The sequence below is a fragment of the Pungitius pungitius genome, chromosome 8, assembly GCF_949316345.1.
Source record: "Pungitius pungitius chromosome 8, fPunPun2.1, whole genome shotgun sequence".
NCBI lineage: Eukaryota > Metazoa > Chordata > Actinopteri > Perciformes > Gasterosteidae > Pungitius > Pungitius pungitius.
Genome location: NC_084907.1, coordinates 22,412,054 through 22,436,610, shown reverse-complemented (window position 1 = coordinate 22,436,610; position 24,557 = coordinate 22,412,054). Strand labels below are relative to the sequence as shown.

General features: G+C 42.1%; 5 protein-coding genes across 8 annotated transcripts; 3 read left to right on the top strand and 2 right to left on the bottom strand.

Annotated features, from left to right (window-relative positions):
* Positions 1-351: 351 nt before the first annotated feature.
* Positions 352-4,383, bottom strand: necap2 (NECAP endocytosis associated 2). The gene is made up of 8 exons (XM_037448241.2): positions 4,194-4,383; positions 3,078-3,178; positions 2,702-2,806; positions 2,131-2,212; positions 1,906-2,014; positions 1,634-1,781; positions 1,450-1,534; positions 352-1,322 (listed from the first exon to the last, which is right to left on the bottom strand). The coding sequence occupies exons 1-8, from the start codon at positions 4,286-4,288 to the stop codon at positions 1,277-1,279; spliced, it is 771 nt and encodes a 256-aa protein (XP_037304138.1). The 5' UTR covers positions 4,289-4,383; the 3' UTR covers positions 352-1,276.
* A 357-nt stretch (positions 4,384-4,740) lies between these two features.
* Positions 4,741-8,927, bottom strand: LOC119229695 (SUZ domain-containing protein 1-like). Its single transcript, XM_037490332.2, has 4 exons — positions 8,200-8,927; positions 7,445-7,494; positions 7,085-7,354; positions 4,741-6,987 (listed from the first exon to the last, which is right to left on the bottom strand). The coding sequence occupies exons 1-4, from the start codon at positions 8,248-8,250 to the stop codon at positions 6,882-6,884; spliced, it is 477 nt and encodes a 158-aa protein (XP_037346229.1). The 5' UTR covers positions 8,251-8,927; the 3' UTR covers positions 4,741-6,881.
* An 825-nt stretch (positions 8,928-9,752) lies between these two features.
* On the top strand, positions 9,753-15,520 carry fbxo42 (F-box protein 42). 4 transcript variants are annotated; one of them, XM_037490327.2, is made up of 11 exons: positions 9,753-9,947; positions 10,746-10,779; positions 10,913-11,192; positions 11,350-11,466; positions 11,985-12,119; positions 12,420-12,573; positions 12,671-12,781; positions 13,223-13,319; positions 13,503-13,559; positions 13,649-13,765; positions 13,872-15,520. In XM_037490327.2, the coding sequence occupies exons 3-11, from the start codon at positions 10,919-10,921 to the stop codon at positions 14,913-14,915; spliced, it is 2,106 nt and encodes a 701-aa protein (XP_037346224.1). In that variant the 5' UTR covers positions 9,753-9,947; positions 10,746-10,779; positions 10,913-10,918; the 3' UTR covers positions 14,916-15,520. The 4 variants fall into 4 exon arrangements, with proteins under 4 accessions (XP_037346224.1, XP_037346226.1, XP_037346225.1 ...); XM_037490329.2 differs by having other exon boundaries at positions 9,754-9,947; positions 10,971-11,192; positions 13,872-15,519; XM_037490328.2 differs by lacking the exon at positions 10,746-10,779 and having other exon boundaries at positions 9,754-9,947; positions 10,971-11,192; positions 13,872-15,519.
* A 1,234-nt stretch (positions 15,521-16,754) lies between these two features.
* Positions 16,755-21,147, top strand: slc25a34 (solute carrier family 25 member 34). The gene is made up of 5 exons (XM_062564108.1): positions 16,755-17,514; positions 19,236-19,301; positions 19,885-20,037; positions 20,158-20,292; positions 20,392-21,147. The coding sequence occupies exons 1-5, from the start codon at positions 17,014-17,016 to the stop codon at positions 20,566-20,568; spliced, it is 1,032 nt and encodes a 343-aa protein (XP_062420092.1). The 5' UTR covers positions 16,755-17,013; the 3' UTR covers positions 20,569-21,147.
* Positions 21,148-21,328: 181 nt separating this feature from the next.
* Positions 21,329-24,554, top strand: LOC119194149 (transmembrane protein 82-like). The gene is made up of 6 exons (XM_037448268.2): positions 21,329-21,582; positions 21,667-21,739; positions 21,828-22,020; positions 22,175-22,592; positions 22,879-23,063; positions 23,185-24,554. Exons 1-6 carry the CDS (start codon positions 21,501-21,503, stop codon positions 23,254-23,256), a joined length of 1,023 nt encoding a protein of 340 aa, XP_037304165.2. The 5' UTR covers positions 21,329-21,500; the 3' UTR covers positions 23,257-24,554.
* The last annotated feature ends 3 nt before the right edge of the window (positions 24,555-24,557 follow it).

Below are 24,557 nucleotides of genomic sequence, written 5' to 3'. Positions count from 1 at the left end.
ATGAGTTAAAACTAAAATATTTCACAAAACCTCAAATTATGGAAAACAAGCAAATGCAAATTAATCATGTTCTGTTCAATACATGTATGTATGGTCAACTTAATAATGAAATAACTTGGAAATGTTTCATAAATTAAGACAACTTAATTTAATAAAAACAAAAATTGCTGGTTGTGATATGAAAAAATAATCCAGTCAGATTGTGTTGCTGATTACATTTAACTACATCTCCTATAAATAAAAAAATGATATATTCAATGTCTGAGAGCACATTGATGAATGTGTAACATGAGCCATGGAGCCCACCTCTCTACAATCTCATCAATAAACCAATACAAATCATAACAAGAGTCAATGAAATATATTGTTTATTTACAAGACTTCGGTTTACATTTTAGATCTTTTTCTGAAAGGCACTTAATCAAACACTTGATGCCAATTAGCAACAAGACTGAGGACATTTCTGTTTGGTAACTGGGCAAGTTTTTAAAAGCATCACACCAGACAAAGACAAATATGAAATGCTGACACAAAGACAAAAAAGAATGAAAACATGTTCAAACTTTGAATGGCAGACATGAAATGGACATCATGACTTTTCCACCACAATGATTAAAACAACCCGGGTATAGTTAATGACAGCGAATCAGCATATAACAATTGCCGGATCTCTTAAAACCAAATCTAAAAAAAAAGTGGAAACAGAAAAAACAACTAAACTGCTATAAAGCTCAACAAAACATAGATATTTTCAAAGTATAAAGTAACTCTCCCTAAATGGTAAAAAGAACCTTGAGATGCGTGGAGCTTCTGTAATGAGATAACGATAATCGTAGCACGATGGAACACAATCAAAAAAGATCCAGGACAGATAGCATTGATAGAGCTTGAAACTCAATATAAAACCAGGGAACATTAAATTTAAGGCAAATGATACATTTTTTTTATCCGTTTAGTGAAAAAACAATTGTATCTCCAAACAATCAACACGCTCACCCGTCTTCTGGAGAGCAGAAACTCCAACAATGACGTTGAGTCCTGATGACTTTTAAATTAAAACAAAAAAGTTCCCACAAAATGATTGTAAAAAAATATGTACTGTTTGCTCCTCAAAAGTGTGCTGGTCAGCCAGCTACATTTAATGAGAAAATATTCTTGAGTGAACAAGTGCAGCCAGAATAAAAGAGCCAGACAAGTTTTCTAACAGTTCCTTTCTTTCCAATCATCATGTCCATGGAATGTATGGAGCCCGAGTGGGTGGACGTTTTCTCACCACTCAACTAAACTGCACCCATCCTGATTGGACAGCATCTTTACTGGAGCTGTGGAGGAGAGGGTGGCGGTGTGGAGAGATAAGAGTGTGATGACGATGATGATGAAAGACGACAGATGGACAAGGTGAGTTTCCTGACAAGATAAAAATAGGGGCTGCAGCCTGTGAAAACTTACTTGGCGCCTGCAGATGTAAAATCCCCCCACACGTCGGCGCTGGGCGGGGCTGAAGGGCCAGGGGACCCGAAGTCTAAAAGAGAGGCTGGATCCGGAAAAAAACATTTTTTTAAACCGCCAATACGGTTTATAGGCTGCAAAGACATTTCAATAGTTTGATTTGATACGATAGCAGGGGGCTCACCAGCGGTAGACTGTACAGTCGACACTGTGGGCTGTTCCACACTAGGTGGTATTACCCCTCCAACCTTTCCAGCAGGTGGGGGTGGAAGTAGACCCATAGCCATGGGCCGCGATTTGGCACCACCTGCCTCCTTCTTCTTGATGTTTTGCTATAAATCGAATCAATCCATTGTTCAATTAGTTTTCTTTGTATAATCGGTCATTGTTGCACACATTATTTAATCATTTTCATTCACTTCCTTCTACGTGTCATTTTGGGGCTGAAGGACTCACCCCAATGCTGATCTTGATAGTTTGTCCCTCTTTGAAGCGGAGGTCCAACTTCGGTGCTGTGCTCTCAGACGCTTCCTGTTTCGCGAGCTCGCCTTCTTGCTTCACCCACCTTTATTGGAAGGTTTGAAAGCATAATAATCATCACTAAAGAAACGTTGGATTTACTCTGGTTTGTTGTTCATTAAACAAAGCAGTGAATTGACAAAACAAGGGGAATTAACTTACTTAAAGTGATCTTGTAAAGCTACGTTGAAGTCAAACGAGTCTCCGCGATCACCAAAACCGAGACCGATAAAAGCATGACGACCTTTATCAAAGTAAAAGTGTAAAAACAAAAAGCACATTATGGTACTTTATCACTTATACGAAAGAACATAATGCCTAAAATAGGATACAGCTAATAAAAGCTAGAGTATACTGAATAAAGACCTTTAACTTCAATTAAAGGATCATATATATATATAAATAAATGTCCCTTTTACTGTTCTACTATAGCTGAAGAGTGAGACTTGTGATTCTCTTCGATAAAATGACTGAAAACCAGGCCAAGTTAACAAAGACTCCTGAATCCTTCGATGTGACATTAAGCATCGAGCTGATGCACAATCATCACACAGCAGGCAGGACGCAGACACGACTCCCCTTTGTTCAGGGACGGGATGATGCACTGTTTTCACTTCTACAATTCAATCGGAATGGAAATTCTTTTGAAAAAGAAAGAGGTAATATTTCTTCTGAAAGCCTGGGTCATCATGTTTTGTTTCTTTTATTTAAATAAAGTATATAAATATCTTACCGTTGCCATCTTCTATCCGGATCACAAAGTATCTGCTGGAGTCTGTGACTGATTCCACAACACACCCTGGATACTGTTCGACTGGAGCTTGTGCAAACAACTCTCCTGCAAAGATTCAGACAGACTACTGGTTATTTATTGAATTATGATTAATAAAGTAAAGTTGATTTGTGAGGACTCCACTGATCAGTTGGGCACTAAATTTAGAAAGGACCTGATGGCTCACTTTAAATGGTCGGTGCTCTATTAATATTTGGGACTTTGGTGCACATGGAAAGACTCGCTAGAGACTAGTTATTGTTACCTTGCCCAATTACTTGCAGAAGTAAAAAGAATTCATGTGGTGACTTAAATATGTATATGGCAATTTGTTTACCTGTGTTTTTGTCCTCTAACTTAATGTAGGCCAGCTTGCCTTTGGCAGTGATTTTCATCCTCCCGCTCCATGCAGGTTCATCCAGCTTCCAGTCAGCAGCACTAGAAAAACAGGAAACATCATCAGCATCAGAAAGGGGTCGACTGGTTCACGGCTTCTACCCAGACTGCTGCAGCTGCTCAAAAGCAGGAGGAAGTGAAATTAAAAGTTTTCAGGACGACTAGAAAAAGACTTTTATAGTTCAGTTAAAGGAATGAGACACCGGTGGATCCGTAATTAAATACGTAATTAAATGTAGAATGTACATCTTCAAGAAAAGAGGTTAAGAAAAGAATAAAACATCAACAAGAGTGGAAAGCAAAAAAAAAGATAGAAAGTGGATCTTGCATAAGGCTTTTTTGTTTTGAATAAATAATATTTCCAGGAGTCAAAACTGAAGCTAAATGAGCCTATTTATGATGAAAGAACAGTGATGGATGATAACTATATTATAATGTACCAACTGAAATTAACAGTTTGATGAGAGAACAAAAGTCAGTCATCTCCTACACATTTGAGTACAGCTAACGTCAGATACTATTTCATTTCAACATTACTCAGATTGTATTTTAAAGACAAAATGCACACAATATATTTAATTAATTTGAATTAATTGCACTTAACGTTGGCTAGTTAGTCGCTAGCATTAAGTAAAAACTCATGCCTCTATTATTGGACTGGATCCCTGGCATTTTAAACTTTCAAAACTTGTCGTTACCAGTAATGTCATCATTTATCGTGACTTTAAATATCAATGTTAACTTTTCGATGCGTCCGCAGTCAAAGAACCTCGTTGTTATCGTGGCGGACAACACTTTGATATGCCGCTAGCATGTGTAACGTTATCGGCTAGCTAACATCATGTCTGTTTATCGACATTATGGCTGTTGGTACTGGATGTGTGGACAGTAACCGTCGAACACACTTTACGGGGGAAAAAGGAGAAAATGAACTCATCCAAACGAATAGGTGGTTGTCCGATAATGGGTGTTGAACGTTAGAGTAGCTTCATGACGTAACGTTACACTTGTCAGACTTGTCAGTTATTGCCTTTAATACTCGTTGAGCTGCTCTTACCGATATCCGCGGTTGGAAGCCCGCGGCGGGATCCGGTAGACGTGAACCTCCGGCTTTACACACAGCATCGACTCGTAACTGTTGTCGTCTGCCATTTTGTCGAGTTTCAGCGAGGTTTCACAATTTAACTCCCGAAAAAAACAAGTTCCGACTTTTCAATGGACACCTCAGCTTGATTCGAGTGAAAACGACCCGACGCGTAAACCAAGTGCTCTCTCCACACAGCGCCTCGTGTGGTCAGGAGGGTTTGTGCAGCCACTACGTATTAACCCTAACACACTCCACACTGTGCGAATAATAAAAAATGCTGCTGTGCGGCTCGTTGAAAAATACTCATTTACTATTGTTTATCTATTTTTTTATTAAAGCAGTATAATTCACCCACTACTCCGATTCAAATTGAAAAATAATGATTATTTTATAATATATCTTTTTAAATGGATCATAGTTTATTTATACAAAATATTTGACATTAACTAATCAGTTCTAAATTCCCACACTTTTCTTCACAAGAATCTGATTTTATGAAATACAAAACAAATATACACCAAGTTTGAACTAGGTTTATTAAAGGGTATTCAAATTTCATTTGTAGTTTTGCAAGTTTCAAAACAAGAATGACATCAAATCAGCTATAATGTAGACAGGCTTCTGCAAATGACAGAAGCAAAGCACAATGGGTAGATCACATAGATACAGGATGGGTTTTGCTTTTAATTATCAATTTTAAATTAAACTCATTTTATTTCAACAATTGAACCAAAACCCTAGGAACAGTATATTCAGAGTATAGTGTAGGCCGTACTTTCTTAAAAAAAAGTTAGAGCTGTATGTAAAACTTAGATTACTGTCATTATAGAGCAATAAAAGAAACCAAGCACTCCTCTAGCCCTAAATGTAATTTACATTTTAGTGACTGAGGTTGGAATGAGTGGCACACATGCAGACATATTGTTGAGTTTGCTGCTGTGCATGGGGAAGATGTTCAATCGATATCAATTTATTTCCTTGTGTATATTTCCAATTAAAGCTTTTACTGTCACTGTAAAACATTTCGATAAATTATAGTCCAAGCACAGTCATGAACCATTAAGTAAGAAAAGCATTATTGCACCTTAAATTACTTTGTATTTGCCCAACACTATAACTATTAACTGTTCCTTAACGACAGGGTTTATCAACATAAAACTATCACATGTGCACAAGAAACTGAAGACTAACAAGCACTACCCATTGGACAGAACAAATATAACCAGGGAAAATGTGTCATTTAAGGCATACAAGTGTCAAAGGGCTCCAAAGGAGTAGAAGTAATGATCAGTATTTGATGAGATTATTGATGTCATGGTTTGCAAAATTTTATTTTGAATCTGTGACAAACAATGATGTAAAAATCCTGTGGCGCAAAAAAACAACAACAACAACATTCACCAAAACCAGGCAGCCGCTTCTTTCAAAATGACAGAGCTTTCTAATATCTTTGTTATGATTTTTTTCTAGTTTGAAAGAATATCTTCGGACTCTCGGTGTCTTGTGACTGTCATCTGAAGACTAAAACATAACCAAATAACGCTTCACATCATCAGTCAGACATACTTACAGATCAAAGTCCTCTCATCTAAATCGATGCGGTACAGTTTGATGTATGATATGTTCTAATTGAGCACGGCAAAAGACAGGGACAAATATGCGCGATAACTAATTTAAAATATCTACCAATACAGTTTGTACGCAGGCTATATCATCTAACCTCTGATACACTAATGATCTTCTGACTTAAACTTACTATCCTTTTGAAAAAAATACAAACATAAGGAACATTGTCAGCACAGGTTAATAGGCAATATGTAAAAAATTATTCAGGGAGTGACTTCATCTTTATTGCTTGAATAAACTTAAGATTTAGTGACATTCTGACCATACGATCTATAATCTTTGGCCAAAGGCTGCGTGCCCACCGGGCCTTTCTTTAATAGCCACCCGGGCCAAACAGCGGACTCCAGGAAATGCTGTTCTGCCGTTGCTATGCAACTAGAGTAGAAAAACACACTTTTACCCGAAGTGTTTGACCGTTTCTCACCTTTCACTCAAGCTGCTGGACACAAACGGTAAACTCTCAGCACTGCCTAACACTTCCGTTCCACTGAACCCTCAAAAAACTGAGACCAGCGGCCCGGTGGACACCCAGCCATGCTCCCCACTCCCTCAGTGGACAGGCCAGCTCCTTCTTTTGCACCTCTTAGGGGAAATCCCACAGATTCATGAGCTTCCCTTATTCTCCCTGAAGAGACAGGCACCTGATGTCCTGGCACTCAGCCGGCCAATCTTACCTAACATCACAGGGCATTTCATGGAACATCAGAGAATCACAGTGTCTAGGGATGTGAGGCAAAGGCCTGTTCACGTTGTGGAACAGAAAGGGTTTTAGATCTTAAACTGATCTGTGCGAGCCCCTTGCACATTCCACAGAAGGAAAAGGCAAGGTGAAACGCAAAGACCATGCCACAAAGCAGAGTAGAGAGGGTGGAGGAGTTCATTTCATTCCATGTTATGTCTTCATATTTCTAATGTTTGTCGAATTGTGTCATCCCACCACTCTGCTCTTCATACCACACATACCCCCTTGAACTGTCACCCTTTATGCCCTCTCGAGGAGAACGCAGATTCCTTGTAGCACGTATCTCCTCTTTATCTGCAGAGTCTGAAGCCTGAGGTGCCATCAGGGCCAGTGGGCTGGCGAATCACATCGTTGTTTAGTGGAACTGGTTCCAATGGTTGCTGCATACGAGCTGGCCTACTTATATGAGGAGAAATGAAAATGAATTAATATCTGTTTTCCCTCTTGTAGATGTTTCTTAGTACTTTGTAAATTCATTGTTGTAAAGGCTTACCTTTCCTGGGAAGGATTGTCCTGAGGCGTATCATCTGAAGATGCACTACCCAAGATCCTTCTTCGGGCTTCTGCGTACTCTGCCTCCCGCTGGGCCAAAGACTTCATCTGCTGAGAGGGACGAGTCGAGGATGCAAGGTTTCCTGCCGTACCGTTATTTGAGGGACGTTTCAAGATTCGAATTTGTGGTGGGGGTGCTGCAGGCAGAGAGTCGTCCTGGATTACAATCGCAGTTTGAACAGGTGAGCAACCCGAACCCAAGCTGGACTTCCTGTAAGTAAAAACAAGAGTGAATACAATTACTGGGGAAATAATGCATTACCATGTATTCAATTTTGGGATTTATTTTCTCATAGCTTACTTTGCCTCTTGATTTATTTTCAGTTTAGCCTCAAGCCTTCTCTCTATTTCCTGTGGGAAAAGGAAGAGCATGTTATTGCATTTGGCAAATGTCATACAAATTCAATATCTATCCAATTTCCATGTATGTAGCAACTTTGCAACAAAGTAGTCACATAAAATCAGAGAAATGCTTTATCAGCTAATTTGATTACAGTGTATAGGTTGCAGAGGTTTGCTGAACAGGATTACAGCAAAAGCATTGTTGATACAAATGTTTAGTTTGCCACTAACAAATCAAACGTATCTGATCTGCCCACACACACCAGGCAACGCTTCAATATATGGAGTTATTTGCTCACAGTCTAAATAATCTTACAAAAAGTCCCGGACATACTAGACGGCTGTGTTATTGCAACGATTGAATGCAAAAGGTCATATCCGCAATGGGCGGGCCTAAATAAAATAGGGAAATATTGGGAAAGGTCGACTCTGAAAACATTCATTATTTTTTGGATATTATTGTATCATTAAACTATTTTGTTGGGTAAATTAAACCACATTAAGCCAGGTTCAGTCCCGTGTCGTTTAGGGACAGCGAGGCCTGCAAGGCTCAATCAGGAATGTATTAATGAATAAATAAACCAGCCAAAACAAATAAAGTGCTTGTATCAAGGGGGGGGGGGGCAATAATATATAGGTGACTGGCTGGCGGGCAAACTAAAATCCAGATAGAAAGTTACAAATAATAATGGCCCAACGTTAGTGGATTCTCACCCCGCTGTCCGCTGCCTCCTCCCAGCTCTCTGCGACCTCTTCATCCTCCATGTTTAACACGACTGCTGGCTGGTTACCTCCTCGGCCCCACCGGCTAGCTATCGCCCAGCCACACAGCGAGCATGGGAAAGTCGACCGAATATCACGTAATCCCTCAAAGAGCTCAATCCCACGGGTATTTGCGACGGATGAAGTATGATAAACAAATCCTCACACCGTCGCTTTGCCGCGTGCTAGCTTAATGCTTCCCTAATATAAGCTAGCTATCTGCTACTATACATTTGGCGTAACTTTCACTTATTAAATCAACCGTTCAACCGTGTCAACCACACGCCACTCAGACGGAAATACCCAGTGTACCTAATCGTTCTGGATAGTTGAAAGTCAGCTAAGGTTTAACCTTTGACGTTAGTCGGTGCCCCTAAAGTTTAGCTTAACCGTCCAATTTTACGTTAGCTTAGCTGACGTCAAGTTGCTAGCTTCGATCACGGTAACTAACCAGGCTAGATTAAGTAATTGAGGTCTGGCTAAACTTCCTAACGCTTAACGTTTGCCACTAAATAGTGAGATATAGTCCTACTCCACCACACGGTTCTTGTTATTGATGAATATTGGACAAATTACAGCTCCGAGTGTTGGCGAACTCTGTTTCTGTTCATCATAGCAGTGTTGAGGAGGAAATGCTGCGTTCACGTCTTGTCCGAAGAACTGTCAGTAACACCCCGGTGTCATTTAACAAAATACATAAATTACAAGATACATAATGGTAATATACATAAAACGTTTTTATTTTAACGAAATATTAATATGATCATAATTGATTTGGGATAGTATGTAAGCATGTAGCGGGGTCAAAACTTAAATAATACATTAGGGAAATAAAGGAAATTTGGCTGTTTAGCTGTCACGATCCTCGTATCCATAGTTTTCTGCTATTACTAGATGTTGGTTGTTTCAAAACAAAAAAAGGCGGTGGTTTTGAAATAAATGCAGATGTAACACTTGCCTCACAAATGTAAAAATGGCTGCAGCAATGGTTGTTGTTTTCCCTTTTTGACAAAGTTGAGGTCTCTCATACATAATATTGTATATCTGACAAAGATATTGTCATGGTTTTTGGTACTTTCTATGAATAAAACATATACTATTCGCTATTTGAAAGGTTGCATACACTAGTAATACAGGATTTCGGACATTCATTTGTATGTCCTTAATTATATTAGTATATTTAGTATTTTTGTGTGCGTTTTTAGACGTTTGCCCATGATTTAAAAAGAACATCAACAATATGCTGATTTGAATATCTTTTTTCATTGTCCAACAACAAATTAACCAGTTTTGTGTGTAGGGTTCATACTTGTTTCGATTTGAACAACTTGGTACGTCGCATGTCAAAAAAGAATGAGAGGAACTATAAATGTTAGCTGGCAAACACCTGAGTATGGAATTACAATAGTATCTCAAAAGACCTGTAGATTCTTCTTTTTCTTCATTTCTTTCTTTGCTACATCTTGAGATTGGGTCACTTTCTGTGGTTGTTCCATTCACAGCAGGGGGCGCAGTTTTCGGACCCGCCCACAGATGCTGCAACGTCGTCGCTGTGCTGCGGAGGACGCTGTTCGCAGAGTTGAAGATGGCGACTGTTCGGAGGCTGCAGAGGAACCTCCGGAGCTGATACCGGGGGGGGTGGTTGAAGGAGAGGATATATACATACTCAAAGCCCGTAACCGACCCCGTCTACAACCACGGTATTAATAATGCTGCGACAGTTAAGCAGCAACATTGACAACATTTATCTGACGTTAGAGAACCTTGTGAATTCCTGCCCGTGCTAACGGTAGCATAGATTATCAGCAGCAGACGAGACTGAAGATAACAGCTACCCAGCTACCTAGCCGGTTGGGTGTAACGCTAGAAGGGACCGTTGCCCTGAAAGGTTCTCGCTACCTTAACATACTTACAGAAGTTGGGGGTTCCCATATGTTGTCAAGCAGTGGTATATTTTTTAACAAATCAAACAAAACACGTACGACGTTGCTGTAATATTATGACGTTAGTTAGAGATCCGTTAATGTTAGCTACATTTAGCGTGGATGCTCTCAATCAGTTAGCTAGCGTTAGCCAGTGCTAGCATATATGCTCTAAGGAACGAACGTTATATCCAACAACACGTTAATGCCGGTTAGTCCGTGATTTGTAGCAGCAACCATTCCTTGCTTACTTAATTTAACTTGATTAAAGTTTAATATATTATTTTCATAGATAGTTAGCAACGTGTTATTAAGCATTAGCAAAGCAGGATTTTCTTTGGTATGTGATGGCTAACGTTAGTTAACGTTAGATGTAACGTTAGCTAACGAGAAAAGGGGGACTTGCTAAATCAAGGGACATTCTAGTCGAAAGGGCACCACCCGGTTCAGACAATAGATGTGACCACTAAGACTGCTGAGATCTAAATGACTCAATCTAAAATGTAACGTTAACTTAAGATTGAACTGTATTCCGTTTTTTCCCAAGTCTTTATCCTCAATACATTTTATTTGCAGAAATCCAATAAGGATCATATAAGGCAGGATTGAGGTTGGTTGGTCTTTGTCAACGGTCTTAAAGAATCAATTAAGAATTTAAATCACTTTTTAAAGTGTTGTTAATTGTATCTGGAGAAAAACATGCTCCTGAACTATTACTAGCATGTCTCCCAATGTCTCAACAGACTATAATGTCCCGCTCCCATTATAATGAGGATGGATGCTTTGTTGCCATGGATACAGAGGACGATGGTGCAGAGCCTGCCGGGATAACCGAAGAAGAAGAGGCAAACATGGGGTCCTGCCGACAAGATGGGAACATGGACATTGGTGCCAAAGGAGGGGGGAGAACAATGGAGGAGTTGCCAGAGGAAGTTCTTGAATATATTCTGTCCTTCCTCTCACCTTACCAGGAGCACAAGACTGCTGCGCTTGTGTGTAAGCAGTGGTATCGCCTCATCAAAGGTATGCCTCATATTTACATAGCCTTGTATGAAACTGAATCTTAATTATTACTCTCCTAAGCAGAGCCGTGAAATGGAGAAGCGACGTTTGATAATGCATTTCACATTTTTTCTATGTTTTTTATTCCTGATTTTTCCCAATATCTGATCCCCACTAGGTGTTGCTTATCAGTGCTACCACGGTTTCTTGAGAGCTGTCCAGGAGGGAAATATCCAGTGGGAAAGTCGCACATACCCATATCCAGGAACACCGATCACCCAGCGGTTCTCACACAGTCAGTACATATTGCTTTATAACACAATTTAGTTACAGTCGACACAGTTTCCCAGGATTCAGAAGTACTTCTGGTTTATTAATTCAAAAATGTTTCAGGGCTGATCACGCTGGTTTAGCTTTTGACCACATCAGTATTTTTGCTCCGTAAAAAACAAATCAATAAGGCAAAACAAATTGTGATTGTGGGGGTGTAATTCTGACCATGATGCAAATTTTAGTGAGAATATTCCAGATCAGATCATGAGTCGAGTGTGAAGCATTCAAATTTGTTCTGCTTTGTGCAAGGTTAATGATTATTGAAAGCAACAACCACTTTGTTATCTGATGGACTTCAAAGTGTGACAGTGTGCACACAATTATATTTCAAATTATTAGGAGAATAATTCTACTGTACAGAACTATTTACAAAGATTTCAATCTGTCTTCCATTTACCCAATTAGAAAGGCTACACACTGGCACATGAGCAAAAAAAGGCATTTACGATACAGTTTAATTGTTCTTTGTTTGGGATGCAGGTGCGTGTTACTATGACTCAAACCAGTCCATGTATGTATTCGGGGGCTGCACTCAGAGTAGCTGCAATGCTGCCTTCAATGATCTGTGGAGACTTGACCTCAACAGCAAGGAGTGGATCCGCCCTCTAGCGTCAGGTACGAGTAAATTACAAGCCGCTAAGGCCAACCTTTCTGTGGATATCTTTTTGTTCGGCTTAATACCTCATAAAATCCATTGTCATTTTTCGTCACTTGAATGTCAAATAGTCATTTACCGCATTTCTGTTCAGCCATTTTCACTCATGACATTAAGTCATCTCTAAGTGGTTCTTCGAAAAAATGTATTTCTTCTTTTCTTTTCTTTATGTATCTATTTATTAGACTTTATTTACATATGTACACAACATCATGCATATGCAACTACAATCTGCATCCAATCACTCTGTTCTCTTCCAGGCTCTTATCCTTCTCCTAAAGCCGGGGCGACTCTTGTGATGCACAAAGATCTGTTGGTGCTGTTTGGGGGATGGACTCGCCCAAGCCCATATCCACTGCACCAACCAGAAAGGTTTTTTGACGAAATCCACACCTACTCTCCTTCAAAGAACTGGTGAGAGACGTAAAGTACTGTGAGCTTCAGGGTGAAGTTGTGACAAGTGACTGACTAACTTTTGGTCGTCACTTCCTCCCTTTTTGTGTTTTCACAGGTGGAACTGTATAGTAACAACACATGGACCTCCACCAATGGCTGGCCACTCTTCCTCTGTGATTGGAAACACCATGGTGGTGTTTGGGGGGTCACTGGGAGCACGGCAAATGTATGAGTGTATGACTTGTTTTTGTGTACAAATGATCCTAGCTGGGGTGACGGGGCATCTGGTGTTCACAAAAGTGTTTCACCTCGCTAAATCTTCATTATCTCCACAGGTGTTGGGTGATTGTGAATATATGATTTTTAGGGTGATGAAGTTTCATCGCTTTCCATAAACCACAGAAAGTAGAACTGGACTAGAAAAAACAGGAAGCTGATACCTAGGAGTTTCAGACAAAGCTGATCATCATTTATCAGAAAACAAGTCCCCAACCACACTACACCATTTATATGGATGTAGTGGTATTTCAGGAAAAACAATGTACACATTCAGACTTTAAGCGTTTATCTAAGTTAATAGTGTATTTTCAAATTGATTGTAAATACAAATACATCTTTGCCTTTCGAGCCTAACTGTGAAATTGTCCCCTCTGGTTGTTCTGATCAGGAGTAATGAAGTCTGGATTCTGGATCTGGACCAGTGGTCCTGGTCCAAACCTCCCATATCTGGCCCATCACCCCACCCGCGAGGAGGCCAATCACAAGTAAGTAAAAGTCACCATTCCTGCTACTATTATTGATTTTTTAAACCTTTCACCTAAGTTTTGACCCCTGGAAGGAAGCTTTACCTTCTATAGATATTTCTTCCCCTGAATGCGGTGCCCAAAACCTCCCCTTATAATATGTTTATTTTTACAAAATGACATGGTTTTAACATTTTTTTTTAGATTGTCATCGATGATCAGACTTTGCTCATCTTGGGAGGCTGTGGCGGTCCTAATGCTGTAAGTTTATTTTCTCTAGTATCAGAACAAGACCTGAACCAGATATGTTACTACAGTTTTGACTTATGCTGTCTTTTTGTGTGTTAAAGCTCCTTAAAGATGCCTGGCTCCTCCACATGGTTACACCCCCATGGAGGTGGCAGCAGCTGCAGGTGGAAAACGAGGACCATGGGGCCCCGGAGCTGTGGTGTCACCCAGCTTGTAGGGTAAGTGTCTGGCTTAGTTTTAAATCCTATACTGCATCTTTTTGTGCCTAAGCACATGAGAAGGATCACTATGTCACTGTTATTTTTCTTCTTATTTACCCTCAAGGTGGGCCAGTGTGTGGTGGTTTTCTCACAGGCCCCATCTGGCCGTGCTCCGCTCAGCCCGAGTCTTAACTCGCGGCCGTCCCCAATAAGTGCCACACCTGCCTCTCTGGGCGCAGAACCGCCTTCCCTGCGCTCGCAGTCCCCCGTTCGGAGCGGGGCTGCCGGTGTTGTGCTGGGAGCCGTCGAAGAGGCTCCCTGTGTAAACGGCCGATGGGGCACGCTGAGACCTCGGCCTTCAGCGAGAGGAAGTGCCAGAGAAGGCAGCCCGTCCTCCCCTCAGCAACCGTCTCCCTCGCAGGGCCCGGACAGCCCTCCTCTTCCTCCACTGGCCACGTTATTAAATGGATCCTCCCCTTCACCGAGGACCAGTCCAGCACAGGACGCATCTCCCTCCTCCCGCCCTCCCCCGCCTGCCTCCACAGACTATGGCTGGGACTCTCCCCCTTCTGCCGTTCACCACCCTGAGGTGCCCAGCACCAATGGCCTGCATACACCTCCTGCAAGCACCCCACTCACCCCCCCGGGAGCAGTGTCCCCCGCTGCCTTACGACAAGGTCTGGAGGCAGTGAAAAACAAATCTTCCTCATCATCGCCTTCCCCTCAGACACAGGGGGCTTCTCCTGGAGGGGCAAGTGGTGGTGGTAGTGGAGCGGGTCCCCCTGGAACCCCTCCCTCTTCATCCTCCAGCCCTCCACATGCTGCCGGAGCTGATGGACACGCAATCCCGCCTATTGCACGGCGCCTGGGGCATCACCCGCCCCAAAGCCTGAACGTGGGGAAACCTCTGTACCAGTCTCTCAACTGCAAGCCCATGCAGATGTACGTGTTGGACGTGTCCAGGGCCAAGTCGGCTGGAGTGGTGTCCTGGAGAGTTTATGGGAACGGGACTTCCGTTGCAGTGACAGGGCCCCCTGAGACCAGCCTTCACACAGTGGTACAGGGCAGGGGCGAGCTCATCATTTTTGGGGGCCTGATGGACAAGAAACAGAATGTGAAGTACTACCCTAAAACCAACGCCTTGTACTTTGTACGAGCTAAAAGGTAGTGCAGCTCCGGGCGGAACCTGGAAGAAAGACGCTCCACTCCGTCACCACACGAGGGAATGGACACACAATGCCTTTTTCCTATACAGAGGATTACTGGAAAAGAACATAATCATTATTAGATGTTCCACTTGATAAATTCACTATTCTCCCTTCTGCCTAATCAAATAAAAATACACCACTTTAACTACACTTTGATAAATAATATTTGGTTGAATGAGAATCCTTACGCTTTGTGTGTGTGTGTGACTGCAGTGATTAGAGAAAACATGACATTCTTATTCCCTACCAGGTGATCAGCCAAACCATACCAACCACTTCTGTTTTTCTGTCTGCCCTCTGAACTCTTAAAATAGAGGAACTCCTGGATAAAGAATGCGATTGACAACTACCTTGCTTTTTGTATCAATCTTTAAGCCTGCAATGTTTACTGTGTGTGTGTGTGTGTGTGTGTGTGTGTGTGTGTGTGTGTGTGTGTGTGTGTGTGTGTGTGTGTGTGTGTGTGTGTGTGTGTGTGTGTGTGTGTGTGTGTGTGTGTGTGTGTGTGTGTGTGTGTGTGTTATAAACATTGTTAAACAATAAAGGCCTCCATGTCTGCTTGGTCACTGTTAATATTCCTGCTTTGTGTTCTGGAATCATGTGATCTTTTTGAGCCGATGGCGGTTGTAGAGTTTTCATAGATAGTGGTTTATATTATTATTATTTTCTTTCAATATCATCCGTAACCAGGTATTGAGAACTATAGAAGTCAATATTTGAATTCTAAAAACTAATTATCAATTAGACTGAACCTCTTCTCTCTTAAACAAAATGAAAAAAGACCATAGTTGAATGTGAGTGAACCCAAGCTGAATGGATATGTTGGGATATTTTCCAAACTGCAAGTTAACTGAACAGCGAACTCTTATGTAGTAGTTTGCTGTGATGGAGCGCCCCCTACTGACCTAAAGAAGACACGGAGTTATTTCAATAAGAAGAATCATGTGCTCCAAATGTCCCTCTTCGTAACGAATGCTCCTAAACGTGTGTTGATTTTTCAAAACAACCACTTAATCGTTTCCCCGTTCGCTCCTTTTTACGATGAAAATACCTCCAAAACAAATGTATTTCATGTAGGAATATAGTTGACATGTGCAAAGGGAAGACAGCCCGGTTTGGTTCTTTTATCTTTCTTCCCGGACACTCTTCTCCTACACCCCCCCCCCTCTCTCCTACATCAACAACAACCTTTTACCCAGAGAGCTCCTATTGGACCAGACCGAGGGGCAGTGTGGATCACAGTTATTTGATTGGTCCACATTCGAGGCAATGGCGATGTGGCGGACAGGACTGCGCCCCTATTGGCTGTGGTGAGGAGCGGTGGGCGGAGACTCTGACAATGAACGTGCTGAGGACACATGTTTAGAATGATGGGCACAGAGGAAGTATGGAGCTGCACTCGATCACTGAGAATTTTTTTAATTAAGTAACCAAATTCAAGAGTTCTTTTTAATTTTTTTTATTATTATTCCTCAGAAGGCACGTGAGAGGAGTTTTCTAATCAATTGTTTTTCCCACTGATACTTGCTTAGGTCATGAGTGGGTGTGTGTTGATTTGAATGAACTTGAGTGGCGTGTGGTTCGTTTTGTACAGGTGATCCTGTGTGTGCGATTGTCTGCTTTTAAAGATTCTCTGTTTTATCAGGTTTCAAGTTTTTTAAATATGTCATGTGAGCTAAAGGTTTCAATTACAACAGTCTTCCTCATGACACACAAGCACTCTGCCCTCAGCTGTAAGCCTTATGTAATGTACCTGAACCTCATAATTAATGTATTGTTTACATGGATACATTCTCTTGCAGATGGTGCAGACGGATAAGGAAGCTCTTTGAGAAAGTCTCTGCAAAAGGACACTTATCATGCACATTGACCTGTGGTCGGTGTCACAGGAGAATCATGCAAAAAAACATCTAAAATGAGTTCTCACAAAAGCCTATAGAACTTGCTCCTGATCATTGTTTTGCACCAAGTGCAACAAACTCTCTCTGTTCCCCCAACTGACAAAAGCTGGACCAGTGATTACAGGAACTGACAACACACACACACACACACTCCCCAGCGATGACTAGTACTCGGCTGCTGGAAACTCCTCCAGAAGAGCTTGTGTTTGGTGGCCAGCATTCCCGCGGGATGGTGTCCGACGTGTCCGCTGTGCCCCGCGGCGTCCTGGGACCCTCGACGCCCCCCCCGGCCGTCTGGCCCCCTCTGGACTTTGCCCTGGGCGCTCTGGCCTGCTGCGTCGCCTGCGTGTTCACCAATCCCCTGGAGGTGGTAAAGACCCGTCTGCAGCTTCAGGGAGAGCTGCGTGCACGGGGGTCCTACCAGAGACACTACCGGGGGGTCCTGCAGGCACTGTGGGTGGTGGGCCGCACCGACGGGTTCCGGGGCCTGCAGAAGGGCCTCTCCGTGGGCCTGATGTACCAGGGGGTGATGAACGGTGTGAGGCTGGGCTCCTACTCCTACTGTGAAGCTCTGGGCATCACCTCGTTCCACGGGGGCAGTCTGCTGTCAGGAGCTGGGGCCGGAGCGGTGGGGGCCTTCATCGCCTCTCCTGCATACCTGGTAAGTTTACTTAAGCATCTGCTTTTATTGTCTCGTCGATTGCAGAGGGCTCCCCGTTGCTATTTGTTTGGTTGCTTTTGTCCTCCCGTCAAAGGGCCCATGAGTTGTGAGCAGCAATGATGTTTTCCCTCTTCAGACTTAAAAAAATGCTGGACTGAAATTGATTGTTGATCAGCTCTTTGGGTTTTCTTTTCAGTGTTATAAGCTATTTGTAGTTCAAATGATTGTGTAACTGTGGCCAGTTACTGTAAATAACAAAGAAATGTCCAAAAGATACCAGTCAAAACAATAAAAATGATAGTTACCTGCTTTTCTTATAAAAATCTCCCAAATGTTGTGTGTGTGTGTGTGTGTGTGTGTGTGTGTGTGTGTGTGTGTGTGTGTGTGTGTGTGTGAGACTTAAGAGTTCCTGATAAGGTCAAAAACTGGGATCAAAGGACACTGAAACCAGAGTGTTTCATCCAACCAAGAATGACTCAATCTCACAATCATGTTCATCAAAAAGTTCAAAAAAGTTTTTTATGCAATTAACCACAACTGAATAAACCATCCATTGTTCCCAAAGTAGCACCGGAAGTCAGAACATGTTTGCACCTGGTGGGTCTAAATGTGCGTAAAACACATTACATATGTCATCTTGTAACATTGGATCGTGTTGTTGATTCACAGACTAAGCCCGCTTGTGCGACATTGTAAAACCAGAAGTGTTCATAGTTCATATCGGCCATTACTGGAGATACGATATAAGGTGCATCTATACACTGAACATTCACTCACTCACTCACTCACTCACCACATGAACACTGAAACAACTTCTGTTTGACGTAAGAAGACGGTCGATAACTACTATAACGTACAATAAGTAGATCAGTACTCCGTATCAAATATAGATAAAAGGTATCATCAAGGGTAATACCACTAGAGGACGTTTGAACCTCCCAACTGTGTGAAATAAATGAGGGGCATGACAATTTTTAATGAAACAAAAGAACGGATATTAGAAAACTTGCATGCAAACATGACATTGCAAATCTTCTGTCTGACATCTATGTTTAAATCTAGTACAAGGACTGGTTTGGCAAGTGACATTACTGGGGTGTGCGTGGTTACTCCCAGATGGTGTCTAATCTACTTCCTCAACTCAAACAATATGATCTCAACCGGACTTTACAGCGCAAGATGTGAATGTTCTCATACCGGGGGACCAGTGCTCCTGCTTCAGCTGTCATACAAAACCACCTCGAACGCCGTGCGCCGTCATGGAAAGAGAATATCGCTTTACAACACGTTTGTCTCTTTCTCTAAATATAATCACGCACTTTGCTTCAACCCACTGCCAAAATATAGAGTTCCTTCTGGTCCCTCGCTGTTGGCAGTGAGTGAAGGAAAGGAAGGTTACCTGAAGGTTATTTCACTGTTCATGGGATCAAGTGGGAGGGAGACATCTTGGTCTTGTGCTTGCCGTGACTGCTGTTTGATCTTTAGGGCTCGGTGCGAATGAATCACTGAGGAATTTGTAAAGACAGGTGCGTGTTGTGTGTGACGCGCACTCGCTGAGCGTTGGTAGAGTGACCTGTACCTGTTGCATAACTCATTCTAGGGATCTGACTCAGACATCAGCCAACTTAGTTACAACAAGTCTGGTTTGTCCGGGCTGATTTTTGGCACAGTATCGAGTTCAGTCTGAAAACCCGTTACTACCTTGTGTGCCTCCTTCATAGGTGAAGACCCACCTGCAGGCTCAGACTGTGGAAGCCATAGCTGTGGGCCACCAGCATAACCACCTGGTAAGGCCGACAGGTTCGAAATAAGACGCTGTTGTTTTATGTGGGATCTCAGTGATTATATACATACTTTAATAAAAGACATTCATTCAAAGTTTAGGGTAAAGTATGTATGTCTTGACAGAATGTACTTAATGTATCAAAAGTAATGCAAAATGAATTGTTCTATTCTTCTGTATTTTTTATTTGACACTGCTGAGACATTTTAAGTAATTACAGAAATATTTATTTAGGCGGTCTTCTCTTTTGGAGCGATATCTGAAAGTACTTTCACCCCCACAGTCCGACCACAGCGCTTTCAGTCACTATCTGATTGGACCTTGTTTCAGGATTGTATGGGTGTGGAAACACTCCACTTGATTCAATTTGATTACATTCCACAATTGATGAATATCACATTTTGGTGTTAAAAGTTTGTACTGATGCCACTCAGTGTTAAATTAGGGTATGAACCGGTATGAAGTAATATGTAAGATTTTCAGTTCATCATCAACACATTTCCATAACTATTAACTACCACCACGTGGTAGATGCTTTTTTCTTCTACTTCCAACCCACCAATGCCTTTTGTTTCCCTTAATTCCAGGGAGTCTTTGATGCCTTTGGTACCATCTATAGAAGAGACGGTGTAATTGGCCTTTGGAGGGGAGTGAACGGGGCCGTGCCTCGAGTCATGGTGGGATCAGCTGCTCAACTGGCAACCTTCACATCGGCCAAGGGATGGGTGTCACATACCCAGGTATACGTGATAAACAGCTGACGTCTTCACAGCACATTCATACACGAACAGTTGGTGTCACGCTGTGGGCCAAATGTCAAAAGCTCGGTTCGTAATGACTTCATTCGCTTCCCCCTCCAGTGGTTCACTCCAAACAGCTGGCTCATAGCTTTGATAGCAGCCACGATCAGTGGAGTCGCCGTGGCGATCAGCATGACCCCGTTCGACGTCATCAGCACGCGGCTCTACAATCAGCCCGTGGACGAGTTTCGCAGGGTGAGTGACTTCTTTTCATCACAGCAGTCGTTGCTTTTAAATAATAATGGCAGAAGTCATTGATCAAATGTTACTTGTTTCCTTCTTTGCCTTTTTTAGGGCCGTCTGTATCGGGGATTTTCAGACTGTATGCTGAAGGTGTGCCGATCCGAGGGCCTGCTGGGGCTTTACAAAGGCATGGGCCCTGTCTTCCTGCGCTTGGCCCCACACACAATGCTCAGCATGCTGTTCTGGGATCTGATGAGGCAACAGAGCGTAAAGCACAACCGGAGCTAAGGAAGCAGATTACCTCCCAATGATTGACTGGAATCTGGACATCAAATAAAGCTAATTTTTGAGATTTAGATAAAGGTGCCTTTTCACTTTCCTGTAGACAGTAAAATAAGCATATTTCCCAAAATGTTGAACTGTTGCTTTAAGTGAGAATCACTTAAAGGTTGCACAAACATTTTCTGGAGTTACTATTGAATTTCCATATATGCTGTTCAAAGGGATGATGTCTCTTTAGTTCCTCAAACGATGGTTTTCGGGCTTTTTCTGCAGCGAAGCGGAAGTGAGACCCGTGTGCTTGCAGGTACGTCGATGGAGTCCCGATGAGATGAAGAAAAAGGCGTATTATCAAACATAAGCTCTGTGTTGTTCAGAGCCCAGTATGGCTGCTGTCACAGTTTAATACATCATTCTAGATGCCTTGTATGTTAAATGTAAAAGAAAAAGTCATTTGGGATTGTTTTTATTCCCATTTTGATTTGAGGTTTTATCTACAGAAATGTAACCCTAATGGTGCTTCAAGCCTTTAAACAGCAATTGATGATGATGATGATGATGATAACAACAATAATAATAATAATAAAGATTTTTTTATATGGTTTTGTATTTTCTTGGACACAAGTGTTATTTGATATGCATGATATCTAAGATCTAATCTATTTCATTTCAAGCCCTTTATAAGGTGCTGGATTGCTCTGTTTTAGAGAAGCGTCTTCATTCTTTGGGAGGTGATAAGACTGCCAACCACTCTTATCCCAATCGACCCTTGGACCTGAAACACAAAGCCCACTCCGACCAAAAGGCAACGGTTGGGTTTACAAAAATTCAATTTTAACTGCCCTTTAGCTTCTAATCAGCTCCTTAGATTGAGGGAGCATGAGCAAGAGATCATCGCATTTTTCCGTGTCCTTGTTGTGATATTACCTGAAAAAACGAACATGTTCTTTTCCTTCTTCTGGATCTGGGGAACTTTTGAATGGAAATCTATCGATTCAAACTCAATAGACAGTTTTTTCCGAGGTGAGTTGACTACATGATTTTTTTATTCATGACAATAGCAAACAATCTATAGTAGTTTCTTTTTTGTTTTTCTATGTTTCAAAGGGCTCGTGGGTGCGTGTGGAATATCAGTGCTGTGCAATTTGATAAGAGTTTACAACTTTATTGAAAAATGCAGGTGAGTTTATTCCATTAAAAGAGGCGCAGTTGTAATAATAATAATTTAAGGGCAGTGCTTTCATTGTCGGATTTTCCCCTCTGCACAGTGATTCTGAGACTAAAACTGAAAGCAAACCAAGTTTATTCTCACTTGGCAATCTTCTGAGAGGGAACTGGATAAAAGTTCTTCAGTTCTGGTTCCTGACGGTCCTCCTGTCTCTGGTGGGCTCGAGGGTCTCCTCTCTAATAGTCCTGGAGTTTTCTCTCAGAGCCATTTCTGCATGGGCATCAGCAGGCCTGGTGAGCCCTCAAACACATTAACACGGCAGAAGGGAAACGCATTGATTTCATGCAGGTGCACTATCGCTGTTTATCCTCGTGTTTGACATATCGACATTTCTACACTGACGTGAGTTCATTTTTCCCCGCGCTCTTCTCATCGATGTGGTCTAAGGATGCCAGATACAGAGGACTAGACCTGCTCCTGACCCAGTGCCAGTTCTCCCTGGGATGCGCCCTCACCTGTACCCTGCACTTCCTCCATCAGGGGGCTCCACACAGCTCCCTCAGCTTGTTTCTGGCAGCCGCTCTCAGCTGGGCTCTGGCCAGTGCCTGCCACAGTTTATGGAGCCACGTGGCCACACTCTACCCACTACACAGCAGAGCGGGTTATTGTGGGAAGTGCAGCACCCTCCTGGCCTCTGGACACACCTTATTGGCTTCAGTTCAAAGAGCGGTGGTCTTTGCCTTTGCAATAGCGAGTGTGGCCTCCACCTCTACGGTTCATGACCACTTCCTGTCCCAGAAAGATGCCCTAAAGTTTTGGACTCCGTTGACACTCTGCTACACCATGTTGGTTGTCTACATTCAAGGTGATGAAGGGCCAACTAGGCAGGCAACGGAGATGGTGTTTTAGAAGGACTTCAAGTGAGACAAACGTTAATAACTTTATCACACTTTACCTCAGGTAAATAGTGTAAGCAGACAAATATAAATTAAAGATATAGGACATATATATATATTCATAAAAAAATGAATATAAAATGAGGCCATGAAACGCAGGACAGGACACATGGGGCAAACAATACAAATGATAAGAAAAGCACAACGCAGAAAACGATTTTGTGTGTAACGTTTAGTTTTTTTCATTTTTTGCAGCGGATCAGCAGCGGCAGACTGGCGCTGAGGCCCTGCTGCACACTGTGGTGCTGAGACTTGGAGCCTTACTGGTGCTCATGTTGACAGTAGGCCACTGGTCCGACGTCCTCCACGTCCTCTTCAGTTTCCTGGGTGAAGCAGTGTGCCTACTGCCTTCTCAGGACCTGCTGAAAGCTGCGTTACAGGTTTTCCACTCAGTGATTTCAAACATATATTCAAAATGTCCTTTTTCTTGCGATTCTGGATTCATTGTACAGCTGTATAGAAATATGAAGATTTCATTTAACTGTCATGTTTCACTGTTAGGGAGAAGAAGACATGAGAGGAGCTCCAGTAACAAAGCAAAGGAACGCGATGAACAGATCATCAGATCGATAATCTACCTCAAATATCAGAAACTACCTCATATGTCAAGAGATCCCAATACCTTTAAGAATAATAAAAGGATCTTTGTCGCCACGCTTCAGATGAATTCTGGACTTGACTATTCTTGAGACTTGTTTTAAAATAAGAAACGGAATGAGGTGTTTGTAATGTTACACCGTAAAGAAGCTGCTGTTTTTATTTCCAGTATTAACTTGAAGACTTACATGGAAACGCATTGTCGAGCTGCTCAGTAATGCTGATGTCTTTTTTTAATCTACAACAGAGCACAATCATACCACGCCAAGATAAATACTTCCCTCCAAAATAAAACCCATAAATCATTAATTAATAGCATAAAAGTGAGCAGCATAGAGAATTTCATAATGGAAATCAGTTAACTAACGCATGATTATAAATGATATGTTTCCTGTAACTTTGATGGGAGCTTTATGAGGTTTTTGGGAAAAAGATCAGTCAGCGATGTCATCTCCGCTTGTGCTTGTGAGATTTATTTTTTCAACAGAAAGCCTACATGATTAACAGGAGGTGTGACGTTTTAAAGAAGTGTGGTCTAATGAAACATTTCCAGCTGCATTGTGGGAAGTGTAGGATCTGGCGGTTTTGAAGCTGCACCCTAAAGTAAAGTCAGAATGCTTTGGCTTCCGTCTCTCACAGTTATCTTACTCCCACTCCCACTAGTTTGGTAAAGTAACACAATTTCTCTCTTACAATAGTTTTATCACAGTTTTTGTGAACATAGAATTGTCAGGGTTTATTTCAGTTTTTTTTCCCTTTTTTTCTATTTTAAAAGTTGTCCCGCTCATCCAGGTAGATAAAAACTGAGGGTTTGAACATAGAAAATACATGTTGATGTTGAGGAGTGATTTAAAAAGACATGTTGTAGACCCAGTGAAGAGGTTCACAGGGTTTAATGAGGATTTAGGCTGTTGGGGGGGGCGGAGCATGGCAGTCCGGGGATTGTGTCATCGGCCAGCATGCTCCCTCCTGCAACCGTGACATCACTGCAGCATTCCTCTGCACAGAGCTGGAACAACAGAGACCCCCATCACTCTCTCCTCATCCCGTCTCCTGTTAACCCTCTCTCCCCCAGACACATTCAGCACCTAGTTTCTCTCTCTGTGTGTTGTCTGTTTTTTCAGCCCCACAAAGGAGGGGAGGGGACCTTTCAAAGGTTGGCTACGGAAAACTAAACGCAATATTTGCTGATCAGCAGACCTGATATGGCCTTGGACTCACTCCGGTGGAGAGCACAAAACATAACAAAGCAGCTTGTTCATGGCACTCACAGACAC